General features: G+C 44.5%; 1 protein-coding gene across 9 annotated transcripts in view; it reads right to left on the reverse strand.

The window, feature by feature from the left end:
* USP32 (ubiquitin specific peptidase 32) overlaps positions 1 to 23166 on the reverse strand; it is a 228881-nt gene that overhangs the window by 66186 nt on the left and 139529 nt on the right. For all 9 annotated transcript variants that reach the window (XM_081945370.1, XM_081945367.1, XM_081945371.1 and 6 more), the window contains exons 7-11: positions 22020 to 22127; positions 16707 to 16822; positions 11788 to 11850; positions 8598 to 8681; positions 4947 to 5008 (exon numbers count right to left, since the gene is read on the reverse strand). In XM_081945370.1, coding sequence (XP_081801496.1) covers positions 4947 to 5008; positions 8598 to 8681; positions 11788 to 11850; positions 16707 to 16822; positions 22020 to 22127 — 433 coding nt within the window. The remainder of the gene's footprint in view (positions 1 to 4946; positions 5009 to 8597; positions 8682 to 11787; positions 11851 to 16706; positions 16823 to 22019; positions 22128 to 23166) is intronic.

Raw genomic sequence — 23166 nt, forward strand, 5'->3', positions numbered from 1 at the left:
AAGTAACACTGCCACTTGGAGACTGGAGGCTGGAAATATTGCTTTTCTTCTTCTTCCCTTTGATCATTTATTTTATACTTCAAGATCTCTCAGCTTGTTTACTGTGAGTGATAGTGGGAAGAGCACGGGTGGTTTATACAGGTGCTGTTTGGGAGCTCTTTCAATAGCTGGAGTGGAGAGAGGAGAGACCTTGACTTTGAAACATTATAAATGAACTTGCTTCAAATCTAACAAAAAGCTTCAAATGTTATAGTGGCAGTGTTTACAAATTGGAAAATGGCGCAACAAGAAACAGAAACCTTAACATTGCAAATGATTATGTTTGGAATTCAAAAGATCTTAGCAGTAACAGAAAAAATTGAGAAGAGATTGGAGAATATAGAACGCAGCACAGTAAAATTTGATGGAAAAATTGAGGATGTTTATCAAATGGAAAAAGTGGAGGACAGAGTTCTAAAAATTGAAGGAAAAAACAATCAAAGAAACAAGAAAACTGTTGATATTGATAGTAAACTGAGCCTGGCTAGAAATGAAAAGAGTGGAATATGGGAAGGGGAGATAGATGAACTGGAACTCTCTCCCAGACTTCAAAGTACAGAAGAAGAAAAGAGAAAAATTGATAGAAGTAAGGAGTGAAATTTAATCAGAAGCACGAGTGATAACTAAAGATAAGCTGATTGAAGAAGCAAATGGAGGGTTTCGAGTTTATATAAGAAATGAAATAAGCAATAACTTGCGAAGAGAAGTCTATATAAGACTTACCAAGAAATTAATCGGAATGCTAATGCTACAATTGGCAAGAGACATAAGACTGCACTATTACTGGAAAGACACAGGTTGATGTAATGAAACCTGATAATAAAAATTAAGTAAAGTTTAGTTAAATTTAGTATTATGTATAAAATCAAGTGATAATGGTTATAGTTAAATAAATGATTGATAGTGATAACAATGCATATATATGTATTGGTTTGTTAAGAGGAAATTCTATATAAATTGCAAATAGAGACTATGAAAGGAAGTTTAGAAATTAAACATAATCATTTTTTTTATTTGGAACATGTTATAAAGATGCAATTTTATTGTAGGATGTTGGGAGGAGTTAATAGAATGCCATTAGGTGGTTTTGCTTTAAATTGGAATATTTCATAAAAGAGGATGTAAAAACAATTAAAATCAAATAAAGGCTGAGGTATGATGAAAGCAATGTATATAAATACTGCATACTTGATTTAAAAATATGTGATTCGATATGAATTATAGGTGATGACTGCGGAAGGGACGCACGGAAGTTTTTGTAACCAACCGTCACACTTTCTACAATTTGTAATGGAAGATGGTTTTGTGTTGTTGTTTTTTTTGTCTGTTTGTGTTCATTTAAAAAATAAATAGAAAAAAAGTAGATAAATGGCTATCACGTCAATGGGAAAAACCTAGCCACATTTGTGTACATGGAGAGAGGAAGCCTGTGCTGGACCTGGCCGAACCCGACACAAAGCGAGGCGAGACCGGCAGAGGAGGCCAGAAGAGCCAGCAACCTCAGGACTGCTATTCAGCTGCTGTAAGGTAGTTGGCCCCCGGCGGTGCACCAAGGATAGGTTGAACAAAATGAACTAGCAATTGAGGGTGCCAGGACTTCATCGTTATCTATCATTTGTAGGTTTTCCTGACATTGTACACCATAGGCTAAATAAATAATCTGACAAACACTGGTCTACAAAGTGTCTAACATCTTCTAGATCAGCGGTCACCAACTGGTGGTCTGTGAGAAAATTTTAATGGTCCGCAGAAATATTACTTGCATTTTTTAATATTGCACTAAATCAGGGGTCCTCAAACTACAGCCCCGAGCCAGATATGTGCAATGAATGCTTGTGTTGCTGCAGAGAGTCTCCCCCTTCGAGGTCTTTTTTGTAGGTTGGAGGGTGGCGGAAATTCTGACTTGGGGTCTGCTTCAGCCTCCTGGTGTGGGGCTTTGGGCAAAGGCTGGAGGGAAGAGCCGCTGGTGGCAAAGAGCCGGAGGGTCTCGTTCCAGTGGGACTACATCATGGCCTGAAATTGACTGACCATTTCAGCCCGCTGACCCTCCAGAGGCCGGTACCTGGCCTTGCACTCCCGCATCTTTTCCTTCTGCTTGGAAATCCTATGCTCGTAGTCCTCAGTGAGGTGTTTCTGCTGATCCTCCTTCTCGGCCAGATCCAATTTGAACTGAGCGGTTTTGCCAACTCTTTCTCCTGGTGGCTGCTTAGTTCCAACAACGGCTTCCTGTTCGGGCCCTAAGGACCCGGGCGGGCAGGCAGGCGAGGAGTGGTGAGTAGCGGCTGGCAAGGTGGCCCTTGACATGAATGACATCGAGTTCGCCACACCCACCTAATCATAATATGATTATGATTAGGTGGATCATATTATGTTCCGCGGGATTTAAAATTATGAATTGAGTGGTCCCTGAGGTCTGAAAGGTTGGGGAACCTTGTTCTAGATTGTCTTGGACGAAGCTTACTTTAGGAGACAAAGTTTTAGGGGCGTTCATAACTAATTTGCAAGCCGCTGTCAGAATGAAGCTGTCAAATAATGATTTCTGAAACAGCAATCATGTTAGCCTCTTCAACATCAACGACTTCCACACAAATGTATTACTTTCATATTGAATTGAATACTTTAGTAGCCAAATGTGATTAGACAGACCAGGAATTTGTTTCTGGTGTAGCGGCTCTCAGAGTAACAGAATAAGGATAAACATCATCGTAATAATGGGAGCAAGAGGGAGGAGTAAAGATGATAATAAAAAGGATAAGTAATAATATTACAGCCATACTACACGGGTAAATGCAGTGGTACCTCGGTACTCATTGTTAAATGGTTCGAGGAGGCGCAATGAGTACCAAAAACAATAGAACAGAATAAACAGAGCTGGAAGGGACCTTGGAAGTCTTCTAGTCCACCCCCCCTGCGTAAGCACGACACCCTATATCATTTCAAAGAAATGGTTGTCATTTTTTAAAAAAACTTCCAGTGTTTGGGCATTCACAACTTCTGGAGGCAAGTTGTTCCATGGATTAATTGTTCTCACTATCAGGAAATTTCTCCTTGGTTCTAGGTTGCTTCTCTCCTTGATTACTATCTATCCATTGCTTATTATCCTGCCTTCAGGTGCTTTGGAGAATAGATTGACCCCCTCTTCTTTGTGGGAGCCCCTTAGATATTGCAGATATCTGCACTCTTTCTAATAAGGAATTATTTTCCCATAAGGAATAATGTAGCAAGTCACAAGGTAGCCGACGCTGACAAATTCTAGCTTGAGTACTGAACAAACGATGAGTAGTGGGGACAAAAGGTTTGTGTCAAAATGCGTTGAGTGCCAAATTCGATGAGTTTCACAGCAGCTGAGCACCAAGGTACCATTGTACACATACACACTGGATATAATTCGCCCGGCTAAATTCCATTGCATCAAAACTAACAATATTATCAAGAATCATAGGACTGCATCACTATAGTTTGGAGACAGAGTAGGGAATGTAATCAGGAGAAATTAATAGGGTACAGAAAGTGGTATTTGTGTTGTTCAAAGTGACCATTTGCAAGATAGTGATTACAAAGGCATCCGGCACTGACGAGATAATTAACATATATAGCCAGATAAAATCTTCCTCCTGGTTCAGGAACTAGTAATCTGACTGAATTTCTTGACAATTGTGCTCTTTTAATTACAATAGGTTGGTGGCTGGAATGGAGACAAAGGTTTTTTTTAAAATCATGTATCTGCCCATTAGCCCGGTAGTGCCGGAATGCCATTGTTAGATCCTTTAACAAATAATTTTTTTAAAATGAACCTTGACAATAGCATTAATTCTAGCTGACCTTTGTGTATTTCATTTCAATTCTGACCTCAGTTTCCAATCCCCATTTATCATGCTTTGTGAGAGAGAGGGAGGGAGGGAGAGCGAGAAGAGAGAGAGAAAGAGAGAGAAAGAGAAAGAAAAAAAGGGAGAAGAGAGAGAGAGAGAGAGAGAGAGAGGGAGAGAGGGAGGGAGGGAGAGAGGGAGGGAGGGAGAGGGAGAGACTGAGTGAAACTGAGACTTTGCTAAAAGTTCCCCTTGATATTTCTTTCCAAGAATTTCCCCAAAAATTTGTGCATTTTTTTAAAAAAACCAATCAATCTCAATTTCAAGTGTCTGGCTCTCATGGTTGAAGGCAACTTGGTGGTCCTACAATGCTTAAATGTTGAGATTGGCCACAGAGTTGAGAACTTTAATGAGATTCAAATATTTCAGCTTTAATTCAGAGGAGGGGGCGGAATCCTCAGGGATTTCAAAGCTAATTTGTTCCATGACATCTCCTGACATCTCCACTTGGCTTTTAGAGAAGACATTCAGTGTTCCACATATACAGGTAGTCCTCAACTTACAACCAAATGTTTTAATGCTTAGATCTGGCCATGGGGCACCATGGAAACAGCGAAGGATCAGCCCGCAGTGCCTCTGCCAGCGAAAACGGGCTCCCGATCTCCGTTTTTGGCTGGGACGGCCTCCTGCAACCCGCTGCTCTCTTTTTGCTGGCAGAGAGTTGCAGGAGGCGTCCCAGCCGAAAACGGAGAGTGGGAGCCCATTTTGAGTGGCAGAGCATTCAGGCCACAACAGGTGTCCCTGACACGTGACATCAAGCTGGCCACGCCCACCTTGGCCATGCCCCCTACCCCCCCAAAAGTCAAACTCAATGAAATCGAGTTTGACACACCTGATCAAGTTGAACCCCTTTCTCTTGGTCCCAATCTGGAGAAAGCACATTAAGTCCTGATGCATCTTATTTCTACCAAGCACTTGATTGGTGGAAACCGAAGAAGTTACCTTGCTTAAGTCCTTTGCTCCCAAACGCACCTCTTATTTTAAGCTAGGAAAAAGTCCCTGGAATTCATTTGAAAGGGGATATCAGAAGATCAAACATACCTAATGATTTGCCCTTCATCTCCTGGAGTGGCAGGTCTTAAACCTAAGACTATATGGCACACCTAGAAAAAAAAAGAGATGGGAGTGAAAAAGGGAAAGTGAGAAAATTTACTTGCGTCAGACAAAAGGACATAAAGTTAACAAGCTATCATTCCTGGTCAGATAATGTTTTGTCAGAATATTCATGAACTGGAATAGGACATGGCAACTGGGTCAGCCAATGGGAACTATTTGGTGACTGAGAGCCATGCCAGACAGCTCGGAGCCTGAGATTGGCTTACCTATGTAGCTCTGAGTCTGTTGAAGACAACTAATGTAGTCTGTTCTGAACTCTGAACTGAAACAATCTCTCTTCTCTACCACGTTGGAAGAATCTGTTGTTGGTATTGTACATTTATTCATGTGTTATTATGTATATAAAGAAGTTAATGAATCCAGCCGAATCAGTTATGTCTGTGTGCTTTCTGGATGTGGTTTTTACTGCAAACTCTGACATCTTTGAACATCTACTTTCTATAGGTAGCCCTCGACTTACAACCACAATTGAGCCCAACATTGCTGTTGCTAAGCAAGGCAGTTGTTAAGTGAGTTTTTTGCACTGTTGTGAAGTGAATCACCGCAGTTGTTAATTTAGTAACATGGTTGTGAAGTGAACCCGGCTTCTCCATTGATTTTGCCTGTAGGAAGGTCGCAAAAGATCAATCATGTGACCCTGGGACCCTGGGAAATCGTCGTAAATACTGTATGAGCTGGTTGCCAAGCGTCTGAATTTTAACCGTGGGACCATAAAGGCATGGCACAACAAACCCATCAGGGCAAGATGCAGCAGTCCACCTGCATTTAAAAGACAAAGGCCACTCTTCTGAAGTCAGCAAAGTCCACATTTTGGACAGAGAGGACCAATGATTTGAAAGAGGGGTCAAAGGGCCATCTAGGTCAAAACTGAACAGCATTCTCTTAACAGAGGGGACTGTAGGACACCATCAATCTACAACACAGTCCTTTCAGCAGTTCCAAGAAGGCTCAACACCCATTTGCACCGCTCAGGTGACCCTGAGGACACAGATAAACCTCCAAGTGCCTTTGAAGAAGAGCTGAAGAAGCTTCTTGGATGAGAAGCGAAACATCTTCAAAGAAAAACCAGACAGTCCAGTTGCCTCTTGAAAAAAAAAGCACCTTTGGGAGAACCATGACCTCAATGGCTGAGCATCTCCATAGAAATTTCTTTGAAGACGTTTCGCTTCTCCTCCAAGAAGCTTCTTCAGCTCTGACCGGATGGTGGGGAATAGAAGGATTTATATTCCTTACAGACAGCTGGTCATTTGCATCCTTTTAGAGGGTTGTTGAAACACCTGGAGGTTTATCTGTGTCCCCAGGCTCATCTCAGTGGTGCTCCTGGTGCCTGTAATCTGCCATCCCCCCCCCCCCCGGAAATCCATTCCTACTCCCACACCATTCAAAGGGTGTTCATCCCAAATTGTAAACCACCAGGTGACCTCAATGACTCTCTTAAAGGATGCAAATGACCATCTGTCTGCAAGGAATGTAAATCCTTCCATTCCCCACCATCCAGTCAGAGCTGAAGAAGCTTCAAGTGGCCTCAATGACTCTCTAAAAAGGACGCAAATGACCAGCTGTCTGCAAGGAATATAAATCCTTCCATTCCCCACCATCCAGTCAGAGCTGAAGAAGCTTCTTGGATGAGAAGCAAAATGCCCAAAAGCACCTTTGGAACATGTGACTATCATAAATGTCAGTGGCCAAGTGTGTGAATTTTGATCATGTGACCACAGGGATGCTGCAACGGTCCCAAGTGTGAAAATCAACCACCAGTCGCTTTTTTCAGTGTCCTCGTAACTTCAAACGGTCATTAGGCAAACTATTGTTAAGGAGTATCTGTGGAAGACATTTCCTATTCGAGATAAAACAACTGAGCCCACCGGAAACGTTTGTCCAGAGCTGACTGAAGCTATCGACGATAATTCAATTCAGACATTGTGACAAACCGGAGTTTCTGCTTCCAGGATCTACCGTATTTTTTGGAGTATAAGATGTACCTCCGCCGCCCAAAAGAGGGTGAAAATTTGGATGTGAATGTAGCCCCACCCACCCACAGTCCCCCACCCTTTGGCCTCTGCCTCCCAGCAATTTATTGCAGCAAACGGGGAAAATGGGGCTTGCGGATGCTGCAATAGGTTATAGCAATCCCTGCAGCCTGAAACAGCTGATGATCGGGAGGCTAGCTTAAACTGACAGTGAAACTTGCTGTTTGCTCCACGAGGCAAATTGCTGGGAGGCAGAAGCAGATTTTTTTTCTTGTGCTAATCAGGCTGTTTGCTGTTTGCTGCAAGGAGCTATGTCAATAACTATAAATGCCTATAGAATGTTCAAATTATTACATTTACTTTTTGCAGACTGCTTTATTATTGTTCTAGACAGCTTAACCAAATGAAGAAGCTTTTTACAATAAATGCTTGATCTGAAGAGGCCCAGTGCTATTGTATCTTCTTTTAAATAGCAGAGAATAACTATACTTTGAGGAAGCCACATCGATTTTAACAGCATCGGTACAGGTATAGTCTGAAATGTAACACTACAAACAGTGTATATTGTCTGAATTGTTTGCTGTTTGTTGCAAGGAGGCAAATTGCTGGGAGGCAAATATTTTTTCCCCTTGTTTTCCTCCCCAAAAGTTAGGTGCATCTTATACTTTGGTGCGTCTTATACTCCGAAAAATACGGTAATCCTCATTTCAGAGGAGGCTTCATTTCCCCATCCTAATCGGTATGCTAAATGTCTCTGTACTGCAGCCTTCTCTGGAAAAAGAGGCCCTGGCTGTAACACTGGCTCTTATCTTTGTTCCCCTGCCAACCACATTGAGTACCCTAAATGCATACACTGGCCCTGGTTTGTTAAGAATTCTGGCATCCAACGCTGCAGCTCTCCGCACGTACAGGCATCACCTCGTTTCGAGGGGCAGAAGGTTATTACTTGCCAAATGGGCTGCCCAACCCAATTTGAAGAGCAGATAAGAGTTCTGCTGCGGAACACCTCCGCGTTCTTGTTCATCTTGCAGAATCTGTCCCCCCCCCACCCCTCATTCAAAATGAAACGATCGTTTTTGCTTTAGAAGGTCTTGCAAAATACCACAACGCGAGCTAATTATGCTGGGCGTTATGATCAGTATTTTGAGTGCTCATTAAATAAATGTTTGTAACTCAAGGAGTACTTGCGTTATTCTCTCCCTCCCTGCCTCCCTCCCTCTCTTACCTACCTACCTCAAAAAAGCAAACACACCCAACACTTCTGCCTATTTTCCCTGCAACAACGACCCTGTGAAATGGGATAAGGGAAAAATAACTGGCGGAAAGTTCAGAAACTGGCTTTCGTAGGACTAGAACTCACCATGTCCTGTTTTCCAGTCTACCATCTTAACTATCCAGCCACCTTGGCTGATATGAGTCAGGCAAAAGAGAAGCATCTCAGCAAAGCTCACACTTCCAAAAACAACAACAACAAGAAAACCAGACATCTTCAGGAATGCAAGTGACACAAGAGCTGATGCAGCATTTGGCATCCCGTGACTGCCAAGCGGGCAGGTCAATCCAAGGCTTGCCTTCCCTTGGAGGTTTGGGCTTGCAGGAAACGTACCTGAAAAAGCAGGTTGAGAAATTCGTTGGCAAGGGCACTCTTCACACTCCAGATCTGATAATCCTCAAGGGTGAGATGACCAAGCTGAAGGGGGGGGGGGGGGGAGGAAGGAAAACCAATAGGTTATTTTTCCCCAAAGGGTTTGCTCAATGAGGTTTCTCTCTCTCTCCCCACCTCTCCCTCTTTCCCCCCTCACTCCCTCTTCCCACCTCTTCCCCCTCTCTCCCTCTCTCCCCTTCTCTCTCTTTCCATCTCCTTCTCTCTTCCCCTTCTCTCCATCTCCCTCTTATCCCTTCCCTCTCTCCTTCTTTCCACCTCTCTTCCCATTCTCTCTCTTCATCTCCCTCTCTTCCTCTTCCCACCTCTTCCTCCCTCTTTCCTCTCTCCCCCTTTCCCTTCTTTCTTTCCCTCTCCCTCCCTCTTCTCCTTCTCTCCATCTCCCTCTCTTATCCCTTCCCTCTCTCCTTCTTCCCACCTCTCTTCTCATTCTCTCCCTCTCTCTATCTCTCCCTCTCCTTCTTTCCCCCTCTTCCCCCCCTCTCCTCTTATCCCTTCCCTCTCTCTTTCTTCCCACCTCTCTTCCCATTCTCTCCCTCTCTTTATCTCCCCCTCTCTTTCTTTCCCCTCTTCCCCACTCTCTCCCTCTCCCTCCCTCTTTCCCCTCTCCCTCTCTTCTCTTCCCCCTCTGCCTCCCCCCCTCTACCTCTCTCACCCCCCCTCTCTCACATACACATGGCATCTCTCCCATGCAAAATGAAATGGATATTTTAAGGAAAATAAAGAAAAGCTTTGGCCAAAAATCAATCTGTTCTATTTGCAGATCTGAAGCTGGTTTTGATCAATTAATAGTCATGATTTCCCTGGAGAATCACAGATCTGCAACTACTCTCAATAATTTTGATTTTTCTCAGGGAAACTATCCATCCACATTTTTTCTAGCTGGAAGCCATGTCAGTTAAACAGGTTTTTTTAAATAAAGTTTTTTTAAAAAAAATTTCCTGAAGATAAAATACAAAATATAGACTTTTTTAAAAACCCACCAGATTTGCAAAGAAGACACAAAAAGGAGAAGAAAAAAGGGTATATTGCTGATGTAGAATTAATAGTAAACACATAACCTCCACCCTGGTTGAATGCTGATGCTCAAACAAATCTAATCAGTTCTCCTCCTTGCATTGCAGGTCGACAAATAGTTGTACATTTTTCTGCTGCGCTTGCTAAAGTATTACTCACATCACATTATCTTAACAAATCTATTGTCTGTCAATCAAGTTGACCCAATGCCAGTTGAACAGGTTTTATGTAGATTGGCTGTCACAATGGAAGATAAGTTCCATTGAACTATGATCAGGACCAGATTTGATGGATGATGATGTGTTTCAGGGGAACTATCCCCGCTGAAATTTTGGGGTTGTTTTCTAGAGGTACTTAATAGCCCGAACAAAAGTAACTGGTTGACTGTTATCTGAAATTAAAAAATTGTAGAATTAAAAAAAAAAGGGGGGGGGATGTTTTGATGCTTTAATATCTTAAATAGCTCTCCATCTTCTTGTTGTTGTGCCATCTCCGTCATTGGACGTTGGCGATGATGTTGGCCATCCAGTTCTAATCAATCGCCGCATGAAAAAGTGGTGTTGAGTTTTGTCCAAATCAGTCCCTTAGATTTTGAAGCCATTTAAGGTTCTTCTTCTGCTTGCATCTCATTTGCCTTCAATCTTAACTTGGAGGATTAAGAGAAGTATGGTGTATTTTTCTGGGTGTCGCATCATATGTCCAAAATATTCTGACTTTCGCTTTTTTATGCTTTTGATGAAATTCCCTTGGCTTTCCCAGACTGCTTATCACCTCCTCACTTCTGATTTTGTCAGCTCTCCATCAGCAATAGCAGTAGCACTTAGGGTTATATATCACTTCACAATGCTTTACAGGCCCCTCTAAGCGCTTTACAGTCAGCCTATGGCCTCCAATAATCTGGGTCCTCATTTGACCAACCTTGGAAGGATGGAAGGCTGAGTCAAGCTTGAGCCAGTCAGGATCGAACTCCTAACAGTGGGCAGAGTTAGACTGTAATGCTGAATTCTAACCGCTGTGCCATTGCTACTCCTAACCTTTCTCATATTCAGGAGCTTAGGAGAATGTTAGTAGAACAGCGAAAGCCTAGCAGATGGAACGAACCAATTTTTAAAACATTTTTAACAATAACTGTTCTCTAATTTTACTACGGGGTGAAAACGACGAGTGTAATTGCATCCATTAGCTCAATGGATTTCTGCCACCGTATACAGTAGGTAATCATCTTACAATGCAATACAATAGCAGAGTTGGAAGGGACCTTGGAGGTCTTCTAGTCCAACCCCCTGCCTAGGCAGGAAACCCTATACCGTTCCAGACAAATGGCCATCCAACATCTTCTTAAAGACTTCAGTGTTGGAGCATTCACAACTTCAGGAGGCAATTTCTGTTCCACTGATTAATTCTTCTAACTATCAGGAAATTTCTCCTCAGTTCTAAGTTGCTTCTCTCCTTGATTAGTTTCCACCCATTGCTTCTTGTCCTACCCTCAGGTGCCTTGGAGAATAGTTTGACTCCCTCTTCTTTGTGGCAACCCCTGAGATATTGGAAGACTGCTATCATGTCTCCCCTAGTCCTTCTTTCTATTAAACTCGACATACCCAGTTCCTGCAACCGTTCTTCATATGTTTTATTTTCCAGTCCCCTAATCTTCTTTGTTGCTCTTCTCTGCACTCTTTCTAGAGTCTCCACATCTTTTCTACATCGTGGCGACCAAAACTGAATGCAGTATTCCAAGTGTGGCCTTACCAAGGCCTTATAAAGTGGTATTAACACTTCACGTGATCTTGATTCTATCCCTCTTGTTTATGTAGCCTAGAACTGTGTTGGCTTTTTTGGCAGCTGCTGCACACGGCTGGCTCCTATTTAAATATAGGACTCCAAGATCACTCTCACAGTTTCTACTATTGCTTTTTATCCTCTTCAGCTTCTTTCTGGAAAGGATACCATGCAAATCAATTTCACAGTAAAGAGACCTTCCATGCACAAGTTAACTCAGCAGCTTGGCTCACCCTCACCGTGGTCCAATTCAGAGGGAAATTCAGTGAAATTCTTGAAGCTATTTCTGCACCTATTGTCACACCATAAGGGATAATGAGATACATGTGCCTTTTCTTACCTTGGTAGTGTCGTGTGACTTTAGAATATCTTCTACAATATCAGGCAAATTCATGTGCAGCTCCTGGGGGGGGAAAAACGGAGAAGAACATGAAAGTTAAGAACATCATTCCGAGGGTAATTTTGGTCTACGGTTATAGACCCCAAAAGTAAGAATGATCAGTTGAATCCATAGAGTGCAGATTTGCTAAAATCAATGCGCAGCATTGCTCAATTAGCAGCAAATGGACCTGTCCCCATTGATTTTAGCTGTTCTGATCCATGACAGATTAAATCTGGAATTCAGACTGTTTTGTCTGCTTTTACGAACCTTCTGGACAATTGGTTTACAATTGTGTCCAGAAGCGTGCGCCCCCCCCCCCAGTCCCCCGGCCCATTTTGGGCCTGGAATGCTTACTGCACCAACCTGGAAACCAAAACGAGATACGGGGTGCATATACGAGGGACATGTGCGCATGTGTGTGGGGGGGGATGCATGCGCAGGGAGCGCTCGCATTGCATTTCAGGGTTGTACGCGCTTTGGGCACTCAGGACCAAAAAGATTCGCCATCACTACCCTAGGGAGATACACCTGGTGGGACCCAGAAGAAGGGCCTTTTCCGTGGTGGCTCCCTCTCTCAGAAAGATCATTTCCCCAGAGATTAGAATGGTCCCCACTCTAATACTCTTCCAGAAGGCGCTGAAGACCTGGTTCTGCCAGCGGGCCTGGGGAACCCAGAGCAGGATGGAGGCTATTAAATGGCTAGTATGAATGTGTGTTGTGTGTCAGGGTTCCAAATAGCATCCAAAAGTAAATCAAGAGTCCAAGGCAAAGTCTTGCTCAAATTTCCAGTTGATTAAGAGAGCCATGTTAGCACATCTGGGAAAACCCAAATCTGAAAGCTTCCCGGTTTTCCCCACCCCCAGTTGAAAGTTCAAGATCTTGCCCCCACATCCACAAGTCCATCACGTAGTCCAATCTCCCACTGCTATGCTGGCAGTTCCACCCATCCAGTTCCAGTCAGGTGCAGAGGTGCAAAGACAAAGGATGACCTTGGCTTTCTAGAAAGAATGTTGTTATGGCTACCTATCATCTAACTCCATGCAATCCCCCCTCTCATTTTCCCACAATAGAGAATGCATATCGCTGCAGGCCTGACATTTTTATTATTATCTTTTTTCCTTTTATTCTTATTTCTTTTATATGCTGTTTTTATATCCTTGCAAGCTGCCTTGAGTCGCCATGTGCGAGTTGGCGGCGATATAAATTTTCCAAATAAATAAACAAACAAGTAAACAAACCAGACCATTCTAATGACCAATCCACAAGAGAACCAATCAGCTGCTCAGAATTTAAATATAGCTCCAAATCAACAACCAATCACACCACCAACTGATCACACAGGCACACGAGACATTTATAAGTTAAAGAGGAACAGGACAAGACAAACCTGCTGATGACGTTACCTAGTGTGGTAACGAAACGTTCAGAAAGAAAATTGAAAGAAGCTTGGAGAGCAAACCCCTGTCAAAATGGGCAGTCCTTGTTAATATTAATTTTTTTCAAATAATTTTTTATTTTTTTATTCTCTTACATGCCATTTTAAGTATACATTACATAATTGTTATTCTTCTTTATATTTATCATTCTTATACATTTATTATTTCATTTAATACAGTGGTTCCCAGACTTTTTCAGTTCCCAGTGGTGGAATTCAATTTTTTTTACTACCGGTTCTGTGGGCGTGGCTTGGTGGGCGTGGCTTGGTGGGTGTGGCTGGGGAGGATCATGTGACTGGGCGGTTTGCACAACGGTAGGAAGATAGTAACAGTAAAATTCAAAACTGTAACTATTAATTACACATTTATTCAAAATCCAAGTTAAAAATCTTTTTAGTTAATGTTAATTCAACAAAATTGTTGAACATGATCCAGTGATACCAGGTTTTCAAAGTCTGATAGTCATTTATCAAGAACCTTAGTAACTAGTAACTTAGTAAACTCAGTAAAATTTAGTAACTACTTCACTGTTCAGTAAATTCTTAATGTGATGGATGCGCTTGATGAAGTGATACCAGTTTCCCAATGTCTGGTTTTAAGTCACTTAGCAGGAGTCTTAAATCACCACGTTCAGTAATCTGGAGTCGATTTCTTTATATCTAGTCACTAGATGACCTACGAAGTCCCTTCCAACTCTGTTAAGATCCACCCGAAGAATCACTCGATTTGTCGGGAGCGGGCCCTTTTAAAAAGGGATCGGTTTTAAAGGGCCTCCCCCCTCTACAAAATCTTCCCAGCCCCACAGAGAAATTCACTGGACCAGCAAACTTGGGAGTCGTGTTTCTGGAAGATTAAAATCTTAATTCTTACCTTCTGGGACTGCGCCTCCCTCCCCCAGAATCCTTTTGGCGCATCTGAATAAAGGCGTTATGGAGGGGCTTTTGAACTCCAGGACCCTCACCTCCCCCTCCATTCCCTCCTTCTCCCACCCCCGCCCCCCCTCCAAATTTGGAAATGTTGAAAGTTCCCGTTCAGAGCTGGTGTAGCAGGTTTGACATAGAAGTCTGTCCTAGGGGCAGAGGGGATCTATAAATTTAATAAAATAAATAAATAATAAATAATATGCAGCGGGGAGTTGGGAGGGAGGCAGAGCCGCGAAGGTTCAAGCAGTAGTAAGCTACCTTGCTGCTGCTTACCACCCACGGTAATTCCCCCCTCCCACATATGTATGAGCCTTTGCTTTGATATGGGCTTCTCTTGCCCCAAATCTTGCATCACTCCTCCTCCCACCTCTCGCAGGGGGATCTCCCCTGGGGAGGTGGGGCGGGGGGGGGAGCGGAATTTCACATCCAGAAACCAAGGCTGTTTAAACAAAAAGGGGGGGGGGCTGTCCACGACTCTCCTGACCTCCTTCCTTGCTTCTCCTCCTTCCCTCCCTCCCTCCCCCAATCTTCAGAGAAGGATGAATCAGGGAGAGGGAGGGGAAGGGCCACTGACCAGGAAGCAGAGGGAGGGAGGGGATTTTCAAGAAAAGGTAGAAAGGAGCAAACCCCAGGCAGGGAGGGAAAATCAAGGCAGAGTTTAGCGCCCTCCAGCTTTGATCCAGAGAGCCACCCCCTCCCCAAATTTGAAACGTGTGGCGGAGTTCCCATGACGTGTGGGAACAAGTGGACTCAGCTGGTTCTCCTGGGATCTCCTCCCGGGGTGGGGGAGGGGTGTCAGAGAGGTTGCGTCCGGAAAACTTTGTAAAGAGAAGCCAAAAGTCTCGGCTTCTGAGAGAGAGAGGCACCATCGCGGGCGCTTCCCATGGGTGAAAGAGCACGCCAAGAGCACCACCCCCACGGAGCGTGTCGGCTCCGGCCGCCCACTTGAAAGGCACAGAGCTTTCGAGACTTTGGGGATCGTGGATCACCTGAGGTTCCGAGGCTTTGGAGCGGAGCCCCTGGAGCTGCCCAGGTGGGGCCAGGCGAGTCCTCGCAGCCACTTAGACGCTGGCTGGGAGTTCGTTTGGGCAGCCCCGCGGGCATGGGGGGGACGAGCCAAGGCCAGCCAGGTCTACAGGGGGGTTGGCGGTGCTTCTTTCCCACGTCGCCCAGAAAAGCTGCCCCCCTCCCTTCCCTCTCCTCCCCCCACCCCCAACGCAGCTTTGCTCTCCCTCTCTCTCCCTCTGTGTTTGTGTGCGCGCACGAGCAAGCCTCCAAAGAGAAATCCTGGGCCGTGTTCCCTCTGTAAGCCTCCGATGCGGAGCTGCGGGCTGTTGACCCAGCCGTGGGCCATGTCCCCTCTGTAAGCCTGCAATGCGGAGCTGCGGGCTATTGACCCAGCTTTACCTGCCCTACGTCGTTTCCCTATAAAATCCCAGCACGGAGGGGGAGGGCGTTCTTTGGAGGGCGGATCGCTATCTCTCATTCCCCCCTCCTGGGCTACGTTCCCACACCATTCGCTTAAACCACCTGCGTGGAACCTCCCATCCTCCCCCAAAGCAGCAGGTGCACCACAGGAAGGCTCTCGGGTCAACACGAACCGTGGTTAGTGGGAAGGGGCTTCCCCCCCCTGCCCGGTGGGGCGATACCGGTTCTGGACTTTGGGTTATGAACAAGCCGACTCTTTTCTTCCGCCTTCACAGGTCAGAATCAGACTGCCGCTGACTTTGCGAAGGGAGCGAGACCCAGCGCTTGAAACGCGGAAAAACATCATTCTAACAAAGAGGCCACCTCCAGCACTCCTCTGCCACCTCCCTTTCCTCTTAGCGCCCCCCTGCCGCCCCCCTTGCCTCTTAGCACCCCCCTAGATCATCTCACTGCCTCCCAGGGGCGGTACCGCCCACTTTGGGAACCACTGATTTAACAGGTTATAATATACAGTTTGAGTTGCTTTATTTACCATCCCTTCCTCCTGTTGTAACACCACCTTTTTTTCCCTTTCTTTTCTCCCTCCCTCCCTTCTCTACTTTCTTCCTTCCTTCTCTCCTTCCCCTTCCTTCTTCCCTTACTTTTCTCCTACTCCTACTCTCCCTCTTCCCCTTCCTACCCTCTCTCTTTCTCTCCCTTCCATCCTCCTCTCCTTCCTTCTTCCCTTACCTTTCTTCCTTTTCCTCTTCCCCTTCCTACCCTCTCTCTTTCTCTTTCTCTCCCTTCCATCCCCCTCTCCTTCCCCTTCCTTCTTCCCTTACCTTTCTTCTTCTTCCCCTTCCTACCCTCTCTCCTTCTCTTTCTCTCTCTTCCATCCTCCTCTCCTTACCTCCTTCTTCTTTTCCCCCGTCGTCCTTTCATTCTCTCCTCCTCTCTCTCTCTCTCTTTTCTATTATTGTAGGTGTCTCTTTCAGATCTCAGTTTATGTTTCCTTGGGATGGTATTTCCGCAAACCCAAATATAACTTGATATCATTTCTTATTAATATTCAATTAATAGTGAATTAATATTAATGTTGAATGCCACTTACTGGTATGTTATCAATACGATTATCTTTCCAAACTTCTAGAAGGGCCACGACCATTTCTTCAAGTTCAACCTTAGACAAAACTCCGTCTCGATCAACGTCGAAAACCTTGAAGCAAACTGAAAGAGAAAGAAATGGTTATTCTAACAGAACTAAACAGCTAATGATGACTAAAAAGATTTTAAAGGCTGAGATGAAACCAAAACTGGATGGGGTGTTTTTTGGAACTGATGGATAGTTGATTTAAAAAGATGCAAAAGACTAGTTTTATATGCGGGAACTGCAGCAAGATTCTTGTACGCACAAAGATGAAAACATGCTGAAAATGCCCATAATGAAGGAATGGATTGGGAAGAGGGCAGAATTAGCAGAGAAGGCAAAAATTGACCTCTTTGGCCAAGGATAAAGCAATATTTTTTACAATAGGCTGGAAACCCTTGATGGATTTTTTGCTGACAATGGAAAAAAAGTGAAACGGTGATTTCAAGATTTGACCATTGGGGAAAAAAAGATTGAATAGGGGGCTGAAGGGATCATTGTAATGTTAAGGAACAATGAGGGATCATCAGTTTGTTTGCAACTGTGCCGTCCTCCAGAGAGTGTCAGAGGGCGGTGCCCAGGAGTAGGGCCTTCTCTGTGGTGGGCCCTACCCTTTGGAATGACCTCCCCCCAGACATTAGGACAACAACCGACCTCCGCTCCTTCCGTATGAAACTGAAGACCTACCTGTTTCGACTAGCCGGCCTGGCTTAACTCTACAGCTTCTCCACCCCTTGGTCATTTTTTAACTGTCAATTTTAGTTTTTAAATTTTAATGTTATTGGGGTTTTAACTTTTTCTAAGCACTGTAATTTATTTATTTATTTTTACCTCCTCTATATGATACTGTTTTGATTGTCGCTTTTGTACGTCGCCCCGAGTCCCTGTGGGGAGAGGGGGCGACTAACAAGTTCAAATAAATAAATAAATAAATAATAAATAAATAAACTGCTTCTTTTATTTATTTGTTTGTTTATTTTATTTTTATTCATCTGGCTGAGTCTGCAATGAACCACGATAATAGTCATCTTGAGATTTTACTATTTCTCTACATCATTTTCATTTCTAGGCTGCTATTTTTAACTTAATTCTTTTTTTTTAAAGTATGCTTTTAACAGGATGATGAACTGCTGTGAAGAAACCCTACATTTTAAAAAGCAGATCTTTTTATAATATATATATATATATATAAATCATTGGGTCATTTGGAGCTTACACCTAGTGATGGTAAGTTCTAGTTCTGCCTTAGGCTTGAAAGCTGCTGGGTAACTTTGGGCCAATCACCAGGAGACGGTGAGTTCTAGTCCCGCCTTAGGCATGAAACTCATTGGGTGATTTGGGGCCAATCACCAGGTGGTGAGTTCTCGTCCTGCCTTAGGCTTGAAATCTGCTGGGTAACTTTGGGCCAATCACCAGGAGACGGTGAGTTCTAGTCCCGCCTTAGGCATGAAACTCATTGGGTGATTTGGGGCCAATCACCAGGTGGTGAGTTCTCATCCTGCCTTAGGCTTGAAATCTGCTGGGTAACTTTGGGCCAATCACCAGGAGACGGTGAGTTCTAGTCCCGCCTTAGGCATGAAACTCATTGGGTGATTTGGGGCCAATCACCAGGAGACCCTGAGTTCTAATCCCGCTTTAGGCATGAAACTCATTGGGTGATTTTGGGGCTATTCACCAGGAAACGGTGAGTTCTCGTCCTGCCTTAGGCTTGAAAGCTGCTGGGTAACTTTGGGCCAATCCCTCTCGCTCAGCCCAGCCACCTAGAGATGAAGCTGCGATGTTGTTATTATAGGGAAAATAGAAGAAGGGAGTGTTAGGGATGCTATCTAGAGCTTAGTGCAGACACTGGAAAATTTGTGGGAGGGAATTAGCTGCAAACAGGGCATAGTTAAAAGGAGTCACAAGAGACTTTTCTGAATAGTGGGCCTCCATTAGAGGGAGGAAATCTATTTCCAAGAGCAAAGGGACCAAAATACACCAGCACCAGAGATGCAATAAACGATATAATCTGTTTACTCTTCTTTTTTCCAAAGAGCAAATATTGGCATTTGCAGCACACAGGCTCTCCACATACTCCATTCACCTAGACACAAATGTCAATGCCGTAAACAGAGCTAACTATTTGCGCTTATGAATATTTTATTAAAGAGAAATTAAAATCCAGCTCCCTCCCCGCCAAAAAGGGGGGAGCGTTTATCGACTACCAATGAACCAAACAACCTCTTCCAGAAAAATTGATTGTAATTGACATCAAATGAGAGTAACTCACAATAATATATTGAATTAATAGACCTGGAAGATGATCAGGAATTAGCTTTTAAAAGCCCTCATTCCAAAACCATCATTTGGGAGGTTATATTTCCTTAATATGTGCATGCCCCAATAAAGGAAAGAATAATAATAAAGGGGGGAATGGACACACAGAAGCCTTTAAAAATGCAGATTAGGAAGGCAGATATCAGAAACTTCTTTTTTTTCCTAAAAAAAAAAGGAGGAAAAATGTGCAGGTAATAAACATAGCTCTGTTTTTACATATTATCCCTATAGAGCCAAGACTGATCCATCTCTACATCACTGTGTTTCGCAACCTAAACAACGTTGAGATAAGTGGACTACAACTCCCAGAATTCCCCAGCCAGTTTGCTCCCAGTATGCATGCTGGCTGGAGAATTCTGGGAGTTGAAGTCCCCTCAGCGTAAAGTTGTTGAAGTCGAAAAACACTATTCTACGTACCGAGGAGGAAAAAGCAGGAAATGTCAACCTCTTGGGGGAGGGGGGGAGTATAACACATGTTTGTGTCGGCATTTGTGTGTGCCACACAGATACTTTGATATTTCCAGGTCATAAAAGCAATAAAATCACAGAAGGAGTTAAGACAAGCTCGGAACCCATCCATAAATTCCACTCGTCTTATATTTGAGAGTTGGTTTCCCAAAATACATGTGCTCCAGCATGCCTCTCAAAGGTTCTGCTGTAATCCCGTAAGCACCGGCATTGGGAAAATTTGCTGCATAGAAATAAGGAGAATTATTATTATTTTTTGCCAGTGAGAACAATTAATCAATGGAATAGCTTGCCTCCTGGGCTTGTGCGTGCTCCGTTACTGGAGGATTGCAAAAATAAATTGGATAAATTTAGCTGGGCTCATGCCTTGACAGAGGGTTGGACTAGAACAGGGATATATATATATATATATATATATATATATATATATATATATATATATATATATATGTGTGTGTGTGTGTGTGTGTGTGTGTGTGTGTGTGTGTGTGTGTGTGTGTGTGTGTGTGTGTGTGTGTGTGTGTGTGTGTGTGTGTGTGTTTGTAACACAAACACACACACACACACACATACATATATATATAGTGACCTTCCTCCCATATTTAGGCATACCAGGAGTTGTAACACAAATACATACCCATTTCCCTGGCTCAACTGATAAGGAAGAGAGCCCGTGGCTTAGTGGCTAAGACTCCTGCCTAAGATATGTACAGCCCAGGTTCAAATCCCAGTAAGGGTATGGCTAGCTGATGAGAGCTAATTAGCTCGAAATAGATCTATACTAGTCTCCCTTTATTTATTTATCAGTACAAATACAACACAAATATAAAAAGGCAACATTAAAAATAAAAATATGGTTTTCTGCCTGCATGGTCTTCTGTGATGAGCCGAAGGACAGAAAGAGGGAGTAGTGACCTTCCTCCCATATTTAGGCATACCAGGGGTTGTAACACAAATACATACATACATACATACATACATACATACATACATACATATTTGTTTTCGTAGATTTTCACGGGTGTAGGTATGCTGGTTTTGTTGTATTCGGGTCTTCTCCCGTGTAAGGTACCTTACACGGGAGAAGACCTGAATACAACAAAACCAGCATATATATACATACATACATACATACATACATACATTCATACATACATACACATACGTTGTATTTGTGCTGATAAATAAATAAAGGGAGACTAGTATCTATATATATATAAAGCCCAATCAGGCTTTCGAGCGCATGAGCTAAAATAAGCCCTCCCCCCAAAATATTGCAACACAGCAGCGGCCATGAGGTGACCATTCTCACCGCCTCCTGCACCTCGAAAATAATAAGACCTCTCCGAAAATAAAACCAAGGGCTTATTTCGGGTGTTAAAAGAAAATAAGACCCTGTCTTATTTTGGGGAAAACATGACCCGGTGGTCCCCAACCTATGCTGTTTGGGGGGTGTGGAGGGGTGGAGGGGGGAACTGGGCCAAACAAGCGGTGTGCTGGCACACCTACAGTCCGTGTGCAAGTAGAACCGGTGTGCATGTGCACAGGTCGACTTGTGTGAGCGGTGGGATGCAGCGCACGCAAGTGCCTGCTGGCCCATCACTCACACACATTGAGTTGTGCATGTGACCCAATTCCGAATAAGGCACGGCCTGGTAGTGGCCCACGGCCCGGAGGTTGGGGATCCATGTCGTAACCAGTTACCAGTAAAGACCAAGCCCCCACTCTCTTCGAACACTGATAACATTACTAGTTTGGATAATGAAATGTCTGCAAAACCCCCCCCAAAAAAACCCATCAGTGCTCAGAGAGCACCAAGGACCTCTCAGTAAAGTAAATTTTAAATTCCCTGGGTATCTCTGTAGTCTAAAGAAGTAGTTATGCCTCTGTGCATTAGAGGTGGGTTCCTACTGGTTTGCATTCTCGCCACGCCCCCAAACCAGTTCCCCGGTCGCCACAACATAGTGGTGGGTTGCAGGCGGTACGCCCCGGTACGGGCGTACCGGAGCCAGCCCAGAGCACTGGAGTTCCAGTACGGTGCTCCGGAGGGCCCACCCGCCTGCCCGAGCGCCTTACCGGTCTTTTAAGTCTTCTGCGCTTCTGCGCATGGTGCATAGAGCGCCTGTGCAATGCTCCGCTGAGCAGCTGGAGCGTCACGGAGGCTCATGGAAGTGTTAAGATGCATGCACGTGTGCTGCGCACATCCATGTGGACACCGCCAGGCCCGGTTGGAACGGGATCCGGAACCCACCACTGCCGCAACATCTTTTTTTCAACCTTTTTAAATGTTCTATTTACGGGCAATTGCGCATGCACAAAATTACGCATGCACGGAGCCGGCAGTAATGCCAGCAAAAACCCACCCCTGCTGGGTATGCGTGAAAGTGATCTGTGTGGCTATTTTCCAGGGCTGAAACGGTGTGAGTGAGGGATCCTAAGCGGAACCTGGGAGCAACTGTAATACCTGAAGGGGAGCCTCCTAGCCATACTCACACTTCTGCCGTTCTGCCAGTGGCCCCCTGCAGCAAGCCGAGAGTCCGCACGAGATTTCCTTGAAGTCGATGTGATTGTCGCGGTTTTCATCAAAGGCGTTAAACAGGCCTGCAAAGGGTCCCAAAGCAGCAGGGTGAGTTTGTTTCGGTTACAGAGAGCGCGCAATTGTTCAATCAAATCATTTATTTATTTATTTATTCATTCTTCGCATTTCTAAACCACCCCCTCTCCCAAAAAGGGACTCGGGGCGGTGTACAGTCCATACAACAAATAACAGATAAGATACAAATATAAATACAACTATAAATATACGTATATATGTGGAGGAGGTTAAAATTAAAAGTACTGTACAGAAGAATAAATATGGCTCTAAAAGCCCTAAAATCGATTAAAATTAAAACATTAAAACATTACCCTTAAAATAACCAGTTGAGAGTATGCTTCCAAGAGTTCATAGTTGTAACATTTATAATTAATTATGCCAGGCCAGCTAATCGGAACAGGTGAGTCTTCAATTTTTGTCGGAAGGAGCGGAAGTCCAAGGTGGTTCTAATGTCGGGGGGGAGGTCATTCCAGAGGGTTGGGCCCATCACAGAGAAGGCTCTACTCCTTGGCGCCGCCCGTTGGCATTGCCTAGTGGACGGCACCTGGTGAAGGCCCTCCCTGTGAGAGCGGATTGGCCGCAGGGATGTATGTGGGAGGATGCGATCCCGCAAATAACTAGGTCCTGTGCCATGGAGCGCTTTAAAGATAGTAATCAGGACCTTGAAACGCACCCGAAAAACCACAGGTAGCCAGTGCAGCTCGCGCAGGAGCGGTGTTACGTGGGAGTATCTAGACCTCCCCATGATAACCCGCGCGGCCGCGTTCTGGACTAGCTGCAGTCTCCGGGCGCGTCCCAAGGGAAGCCCCATGTAGAGAGCATTACAGTAGTCTAGGCGAGACGCCACCAGTGCGTGAGTGACTGTGCGTAGGGCATCCCGGTCCAGTAGGGGGCGCAATTGGCGCACCAGGTGAACCTGGTGGAACGCCCCCCTAGCCACGGCTGCCACATGGTCATCCATTGACAGCCGGGCATCTAGGAGGACGCCCAAATTGCGCGCCCGTTCCACAGGGGGCAGTAGCTCGTCCTCTATGGCCAGCGATG

This window comes from Natrix helvetica (genome assembly GCF_964273705.1).
Source record: "Natrix helvetica genome assembly, chromosome: 2".
Taxonomy (NCBI): Eukaryota; Metazoa; Chordata; class Lepidosauria; order Squamata; family Natricidae; genus Natrix; species Natrix helvetica.